Source organism: Sinocyclocheilus grahami, unplaced genomic scaffold (genome assembly GCF_001515645.1).
Source record: "Sinocyclocheilus grahami isolate Dianchi unplaced genomic scaffold, SAMN03320097.WGS_v1.1 scaffold49.1, whole genome shotgun sequence".
NCBI lineage: Eukaryota > Metazoa > Chordata > Actinopteri > Cypriniformes > Cyprinidae > Sinocyclocheilus > Sinocyclocheilus grahami.
In genome coordinates, this window is record NW_015505228.1 from 364,861 (window position 1) to 374,272 (window position 9,412).

Here is a 9,412-nt window from a genome sequence, read left to right on the forward strand (position 1 = left end):
CACATCTTACCCCACTCATAAACACACTAGCACAGACTTATCACATACACCTTATCTGTTTCGTACATATTGGTACTCTCCCATGCAGGTGCCAATAACATAATGACTACTAATCATCCCCACTGACTAAACACAGTCTGTGCATGTGTATAGACAGACATCTCTAAAGCTATATCAGCTATAAGTACAGTGATGTTGTTTGAGGCAGCAGCAGCAGCAGGTGCGTGATACACGAACATATTCTCCCTGTGGGTTTGTTAGAGGCTTGGCATGGCTCCTGCTGCAGATGTTAAGCAGTATTGGCTGAGCTCTGGCTCACCACAGGCAAACAATCCTGATGAATCAAGCCACCTCACAGTCTCAGATCACCTTACATGCCTCATACTGATTGACTCAGACTGTCTCACATCATTTTACTCTGCCTCACGTTGCTTCATGCCGCCTCACACTACTTCTCTATACACCTTACTTCAAACTGCTTCTCATCACCTCACATTGCTTCAAAAAGACTTGTATCAAGCCACACTGCTTGACATTGCTTTAAACTTACTCTTATTTGTTTCACAATGTTTATATGCACAGTAATAATAGAGGGTTACGCTTTATTTTAAGGTGTCCTTGTTACAGTGTAATTATACATTTAAGTACTGAGTAATATTAATTAACTACATGTACTTACTGTATGGTTAGGGTTAGGATTTGGTTTAGGGTTACTTGCATGTAATCATGCATAATTTATTGTTATTATAATAGTAAATACATGTAACATGTGTAATAAGGACACCTTAAAATAAAGTGTTACCTAATAGAGTTATTGAAAGTTTTTGTGTAGCTAAGCTTTAGTCTGCATCTGTTTGTCCAAGTATACATGACACATTTGTAATTCAATATTTCCCATATTATATATTAATGTATATTTTTACAAACATTTGGGGTCTGATTTTTTTAACATGTTTTTGAAAGAACTATCTTATGCTCATCAAGGCCGCATTTATTTGATCAAATCACAGTAAAAACGGTAATATTGTGAAATAACGGTTTTCTATTTTAAAATGTAATTTAATGTAATTTATTCAGCAGTCTTTACTCTAGTCTTCAGTGTCACATGATCCTTCAGAAATCATTATAATATACTACTGATTTGCTGCTCAAGAAACATTTATTATTATCATCAATACTGAAAACAATTGTGCTGCATAATTTATGTCTGCATTTATTTATTTATTTTTAAATGTGATACTGGACTCTTTTCAGAACAGGACTTTTTTGGGATTCTTTGATGAATAAAAAGTTAAAAAGAACAGCATTTATTTGAAATAGAAATCACTTTTGATCAATTTAATGCATCATGAAGAAATTGTTTCTTTAAAAAACGTACTGGCTTCAAACTTATACATTTTGATAATTTCTGTAAAGATGCATTTTGTAATGTATTTTGACATTTGAAGGTTTAAATGAAATATGTTTTCAATTAGTTTAGTTTGGCTAAGGGTTAGAAATAGTTTGGCCATGGTTTTCTGTGCATCACCTGTCTTTCAGAGCAAGTGCACAACAGCAAGGCCAACTGCTATTCACATTAACATTTATAAATATAAATTCTACATGAAGCTGAGCTACAATTGCATTATCTAGGTCAGTTTTCCAGCAAAAACCAGCCAGGTAAGATTTCAATCTTACTAAAGCATTTACATGACATTTTATTACAGGACAAATTATTATTTTAGTCTGACTGAAACTGAACTTTTAAAGTGCATGTGAACGTACATGTGGCTCACATTGCATCAGACTGTTTCAAAGTTACTCCACCTGACATCGCTTAAAACTGCTCCGTATCACCTCACATTGCTTCAGACCGCCTCACACAATCCCACCTCACGCTGCTTCAGATCGATTCGTATCACTTCTCACAACCTCACATTGCCTCAAACTGGCTCAAATCACCTCACACTGCCTGACTTTTCCTCCAAAATAGTGGTTCAGGAAAGCATGGCCTGCCTGCTCTCTTGCATCAGCGTCAACACTGTCCCAGATACCTGTCAGTGGAAACAATGAGACCATGGCGATGTGCTCTGTGCTGTCCGTATAGCAGCTGGTCTCAGTGCTGTTCTAGTCAGCAGCAATGAGGATGAGGCTCCAGCAGAGGTACCCTGTCGTAACCCTTCTCCAACCCTCAGAAGTCACCTAGAGATCCTCTCCCACCAACGCTACAGACCTCCTGAAACATAAATCATTGCCAAATCTTTAAATATGCTGTTGTTTTCTTTGCTTCTCTCCTCCTCCTCACATTTCTCACCCTATATCTCTCATATACGTATACTTTAAAACAAAAGTAAAATATTTGCACTTGAGTCTTGGGAAAAGTTAAAACACATCTGAAATGTGTATAGTGCAACAACCAGATTGTCTGCATACACGTTTGTAATGCATGTTTATATAGATGTTCTCTGGGGATTTCAAATTTAGCTATCACCACCACACAAAGCAGAACCATGGCAAGGTGTGTGTTGTTCTGCGCCTACGCAGTACATATATTATCAAAAGCCTCTTGTGTGTTGGTATATCTCGCAATATCACATGAAATCATGGCACATATGGTCCCAAACACACCAATCTGAAATGAGACTTCTTACACTTCCATGTAGCAAACCTCCCACTCAGGCCCTGTTAAGATTTACTCAAAGAATAGGCTGGCAGACGGAAAGATTAAGGGGGAAAAAGAGAAACTTCATATACTTAAACACTGCCAATATAAAATGTACTTACCTGTACTTAAATTTAGGCCCTCTCTGTGTACACAGATGTCATTTAGATTTAGAGGAATATCATCGTAACTAATTAGGTAATAGTCTTGGAGAGACACCAATTAGTAATTGGCACTCCTAACGAGAGCACTTTCCAAGTTTAGACCAGGTGTCAATCTGTCTGTTGCTCTGACGACTGTACGAAATTAATGAAAGCAGGAAAGCAAACGCTTTGTGTGCAATCAATCAATATCTCATGGTGTAAAGGTATTGAGTCGCAAAATAAACAAGCGATTTCTATCCCACTGAGGTTGTTATGATTCTTCATTTATTTTAGCTGGTCTCTCACACATACAGACTGCTCTCTCATTGGGATGCACCTCCTTCCTTTAGTCCCAGCCCTAATTAAAGCTTCCTTTGGGCCTCCCTATGTGGAGCACCAAACCAGATCACATCTCTGGTGGGCTGAGGAAGAAAGTGAGAGTGAGAAAGAGAGGAACAAGTGAGATAAGGTGGAGGGGCATCGAGATGTAGGCATGATCAGACTGCAAATGTTGCCTGCTAGCCTTAGCCTTTAATAGGACTGTTTTGTGATTGCATGCTTCACTAAAATTGTCATTGTTCTTGTTTCATTAATATTTTGCAGTATGGGATTCGGTAGTGATCTAAAATATCTTCAATTACACTCAGGGCCATTTTTTATTCAATATTAGCAAAATATGTTTTTGTACAATTAATTGAATGACAGTGAGAAATTATGAAACACAGTGGGTGTGAAAGACAAAGAGATTGAGAGAAAATACAATGAGGGGAAGTGGTGGGAGAAAAAGAGGGAATTTTATCTGTGTCAAAGAAGGGTTTTTCAACCTTGGCCTTCATAGTGGAGATAGCTTGGTTACTAGGACTTGCTGCAAACTTTTTTACAACCTAGATTTCATATCTGAGGCCACTCTAGATTGTTGTTTGAAAGAAACTATACATTTTTAATATTATTTAATAGGACATATAATCCTAGGATTAAATCACAAATTCTTGTAACTGTCACTTGAGTGTTTACCGATGGTACTCAAGGCTAGAACATAAGAATAAAAGCTACTGTAAGACTCATCAGGATTGAGCAGCAGGTCGGAGTCTGAGCAAATGTGTTCTATTTTCCATTGCATTCAGAGGACGACGCCTGGCACAATGCAAAAGCATTTTAATCCTCCATTTCTACACATATTTTCCTCTCTGACATACAGCGGGCCTGGAATGCTGTTTATGAAATGGGAAACCTTGCATGGCTGGTTGATTAATGATGTTTGTCATATCACGATCCCCGCTCGCTGTCTATATGGAGGCCTGACTGATATGTGGCAGGGTGAGATAAATGAGCCCTTTTCTTGATAGCCAGCGCACTGCTCATTTACTACTGTCCTAATGATTAAGACAATGAAATCCAAGGGTAGGGCACTATTTGTTCTTACAGTTAATTAATGATTTGTTGGGAAATGGTCCAAATGGAAGTGGGTTTCCCTGGTTTTATATAGGGAGTTTACAGCAACAACCAAGAACATATACACAAATGTATGCATTTGTGCCAGCTTGTACAAGCGCTTGTGGCATCTCATCATTAGCTGTAATGAAAATACGGACCAGTTAAATATTTGAACTAAGGCATAGATAAGATTTGAGATTCTCAAGGGTTGTTGAAGTGTCTTTCATTATTGTGCAGAATCCATTAGGAGATGTTATTGTGTCATGTGTTATGACTCATATGTTAGTAGTGGCTACATATTCTGTTTTAAAGTGATAAATAACCAAATGAGGTGTTCTAGAAATGAAGCTATATTTTATAAATAGTTTGTAGAATTTGACAAAAAAAATGCCATGTTGAATAATTTATTTATTTTTGATTTTATATCAAATAAAATAGAATATTTGTGTATATTTGTATTTTTATTTTTGTATATGAGATTATCTTTTGTTATATTTATTCAATTAAGCTCATATGTTCTTTCTTTGTTTTATTTGACAGATTCAACAGAGAGGACTCCAGCAGTTGTCCTTCAAGTCAAAATCAGCGTGAAAATTGTTTCAGTTTTCACTAATTCAGCTATACTGGATATGAGCAAAAATGACTTTGCAAGAAACCATGACAAGTCAACAGCTTTGACAACCCAAAAGGAAATCCATTTTTTGCATATGTGAAAGATCTGGACTCTCAATAGCGAACTCGCATAAGAATCCAACCTTGTTTCCATTTATTTTAAAACAACTCCTTCCTCTCCACTCCCATCATGAAGAGTTTATTGACTGCCCTCACTCCTTCCTGTACCACACTCCTCATCCTTCCCTTTTTCATGTTCTTATGCCCGCCAGCATTGGTCAGAGGTGACTGCTGGCTCATCGAGGGGGATAAAGGCTATGTGTGGTTGGCCATCTGCAGCCAGAACCAGCCACCATATGAGACAATCCCACAGCACATCAACAACACAGTACATGACTTGCGACTTAATGAGAACAAGATCAAAGCGATTTTTTTCACCTCCTTGAGTCGGTTCACAAATCTGACCGACCTCAACCTCACCAAGAATGAGATCTCGTACATCGAAGACGGTGCTTTTGCAAGCCAAGCAAATCTACAGGTGTTGCAACTTGGATATAACAAGCTAACCAACCTGACTGAAGGCATGTTGCGAGGTCTGGGACGTATGCAATGTCTTTTCTTGCAGCACAATCTCATAGAAGTCATCGCCACCAATGCATTCTGGGAGTGCCCCAGCCTCAGCAACCTGGACCTGTCATCGAACAAGCTTGCCCGGCTAGACCCATCCACTTTCACTGTGTTAGGCAGGCTCATGGGATGTGAACTTGCGGGAAACCCTTTCCACTGCGGCTGTGAGCTCTACAGCTTCCTCGCCTGGTTAGAGGCCTTCAACAATGTCACACACACCTATGATCGACTTCAGTGCGAGACCCCACGGGAGCTGTTTGGCTATCCGTTGCTGAGTCCTGTGGCTGGGCACGGACGGAGTGCTCGCTATATCCTTTCCTCTGTGTGCCGGGATGGGGTGCTAATTCCAGGGATGACATCTCTGCCACCTGATCCTGATTCTTCTGGCATAGGTCCTGACATGTTTGATCACATTGGACCATACCATCAGCCTACAACTTCCTCCTCATCTGACAATGCATTTAGTCCGAGCATCAAACTGCAGCATGTGTCTCTCTCCTCTGCATCCCTTCTGATCCAGATTCCAAAGCCATACAGCAAGATGTACATCCTGGTGCAGTATAATCAGAGCTTTGTGTCGTATGTGAAGAACTTGAAGAATAAAAAGGAAATGATCACCCTTAATAAGCTCAAACCGAACACCAACTACACCTTCTGTGTGGCATCTATACGCAACTCACAGCGCTACAACCACACTTGTTTATACTTTTCTACCAGAGCTCCAAATCCAGATGACTTGATGCCTCCACCCTCCACGACCACCCACTACATCATGACCATTGTTGGCTGCCTCTTTGGAATGCTGATTGTTCTCGGGTTTGTCTACTACTGCTTGCGAAGACGACGCCGACAGGAAGAGAAAGAGAAATCCATTTGTGTGAAGAAGACCATTCTGGAAATGCGATATGGACCAGAGGTGGCAGCTGCAGTTGCAAATGACCCCATGGCTGTCCAGAAACTTCATGAGCAAAGCCATCATCAGCATCACCATGGCAAACTACCCATGTCCTCCTCATCCAGCTCTGCCATGCTTGGCCATGGTTCTGCCAACACTAGTTCCTCACGTCTGTCCTCCATCCCTCAAGTAGAGAAGATGGCAACTGCCTTCTCAGAGGCCATGGCCACTAAGGGCAACTATATGGATATTAGGACCTCTGTAGGAGGAGACGAAAGGGGGAGAGATGGAGCTGTGATACATGGTATTCGGGAGGAAGACCTCAGGGAGGATGATGGAAGTGACCTGGGTGATGATTCAGATGATGATGGCCATGGATCAGCATCCGAGATATCAACAATTGCGATGGAGGTTGACAAGGTCAACCAGATAATTAACAATTGCATTGATGCCCTTAAGCTGGACTCTGTTGGAACCTCTACTGCTTCCACCACAGCAAGTGGTCCCACCTCCCCCCCACCTACCTCTACCTCCTCCCTGACCAGAGGACTGATTCCCATTTCTACCAGTGTCAGTGATACCTGCCAAGTCCTGCCTTCCCCAAAAATTCCTCCTCCACCCCCTCTTCCCTTCACAGCTCCTCTGTCCGAGAGACCTGGGATCACAGGGGGCGGCTTTGTGTCACCGCCATACCGTCCACCTCCCCCAGCTTCTGCAGTGAGGCCTATTCAAAGACAGATGAGTGCCGATGCAGCTGTCATCGTCTCTTCTTCCAAGAGGCACTGCCGCCCTTCCAGTGGGAAAGGTCGCGTTTACAGCCTAGATGTTCCGGAACCCCACAGCCCAGATCCCTGCCAGTATCCAGACAAGGGCAGCCCACTGGGGTGCGGTGAGCCCCTGGAGAGGCTCCCTTTAGTAGGTAGTGGTGGAGGTGGTGGCTGTTGCATTGATGGTGGTACGGTAGATGGGATGGGCCTTCAGCAGCACCTGGAGGTGCACCCAGACTACCACTGTGCAGAGCATCGTCACTCAGTTCCTGCCCTTTACTATGAGGGCTTCCATGACTCCCCAGCCCAAAGGGTCTCTTTTCTCAAGCCTCTGTCACACACCAAGAGAGACGCTGCTTCCTACTCTCAGCTCTCTCCCCGTCACCACAATTACTCTGGCTACTCCTCGAGTCCAGAATACTCCTCCGAGAGCACCTTGCGCATCTGGGAGCGCTTCCGTCCCCACAGAAAGGGTCCACGTGAGGAGTCCTGTTATGTAACAGCCGGAAACGCCTTGCGCAAAAAGGTCCAGTTTGCCAAGGGGGAGGACTTGCATGACATCCTTGACTACTGGAAGGGTGTGTCGGCACAGCAAAAGCTGTAATCTATGTGACTGCGTGGAAACACAGCGCAGGTCTCCTTCACTGCCTGATAAACCGGAAGAGCGACTATAGTGAGGAGTCGGGTTATGGCTGCAGTGTGCAAAACAGAGCCAAGTTTGTCAGGGTTTGAGGACAAGTTGTTTTAATCTGTTTTTGTACAGTGAGCCAGAAAGAGAGTAAAAGAGCCTGAGGATACACTAAATACATAAGATAACATTCAGAGATGTAATTTGGAGCACTGACCATTGTCATTCTCAGTGAAAAAGGTCAGATGGGCTTATCATTTGTCAACAATTGAAATAATTGTATTTTACTCAGTATTCATCTGTGTATTCATCATTCATATCAATGGTGAGACCTTTGTAACCTGAGTCCTCGTTCAGCCTGAGACAGAATCTCTGTTTATACTCCCACTCGAATCACAGGCCATCACATTCATTTGTTAGGTGGGAATATGTATGAGTGTGTGTTTTAGGAGGATAAAATGATGTGCTGATTTTCTACAAACCTGTCAAAAGCAGTTTCCCCCTTCCATATTGCAGAGACTATGCACAGAGCAACCAAATTTACATTTCAATAGCACTCCTCATGTGAAAAATAAAAGAATGGAGGGAAGGAAAAGATAAAAAATGAAACAGAAGAATCTCCCTGGGGAGCTTTGGAATAGTCAGCCGTGTTTGGCAGCTGCTTGCTGTGCTGAGCAGGATGACATAAATAGTGCAAGGGGTGCTAGAGAAAATACTGTAGATTTACTATGGTCTGTGGAAAAAGCGTAGATCTGTGTTGGAGATTAAACAGACATAGCTCTGTGCATCTCTCATCACTGATGCATTATTAATAGCATTTTCTTATCAGAGGTTACCTTGTCACCTGTATCACAGCATGAGCACAAAGTGGCTGTTGGCAGCAGAGGTTTATTTATTCTGTTCCTCTGCCCTAAGGTCAATTTGTTTAGTCCATTAATTGGCTTTTGGAAGCCTGTTGCTGACAGCGGAGACATTCAACAGGCAAAGTGACCTAGACCCTTTTAAACTGATGCTTTATATGACATGTTTCTCCAGGATCTTGTTTGTTCGTTTATTTATTTAGTGGGGGGAATTATTATCCATGATGCTGACTTTGAAATTATGACAGAAGGAGCAAGAATTAATTAAATTATATAAAAAATTACAAATAATAAATTTTTAATGTGTAGATATTTTATGCTCTTGTTATCACTTACCGACCTTGGGTTTCAAGCTCTTCCCACTTAATCTCAAATATAGATCTCATAGAACTTTTCATCTCATAATACATTAATAATGGTATGATTTATTGTAAAAATGACAAATATTATTAACTCCAACACCTCTGTCAGCCATTATTTTATTAATGTCCAGTTAGATTAGACTAACTAATTAGCAATTAACCAAAGCTATATCCTTTAGTGTGCAAGGGTAAACAGCCAAGACCTCCAATTTGATTAAAAGAGATCACTCTTTCTTCTTCTCACAGCAACCACATTCAGCCTACAGTTTCATGGACCAATAAACCAAAAAATTTGATTAGTGGCACTGTGGGAAAATATACATTAGTTTGCAATGCACTCATACAGTAAGTATGAAGTGACAGGTGAGACATTCAATGGGCACATGAAATAAAATGAATGACGTTTACTACTTTAGTGAGGTATAATTATACCCCCACCCCCT

At 41.3% G+C, this 9,412-nt stretch overlaps 1 protein-coding gene across 1 annotated transcript; it reads left to right on the forward strand.

Annotated features, from left to right (window-relative positions):
* Positions 1-4,769: 4,769 nt before the first annotated feature.
* Positions 4,770-8,849, forward strand: LOC107582973 (protein phosphatase 1 regulatory subunit 29). The gene has a single exon (XM_016269013.1). It carries the CDS (start codon positions 5,021-5,023, stop codon positions 7,721-7,723), a length of 2,703 nt encoding a protein of 900 aa, XP_016124499.1. The 5' UTR covers positions 4,770-5,020; the 3' UTR covers positions 7,724-8,849.
* Positions 8,850-9,412: the final 563 nt, after the last annotated feature.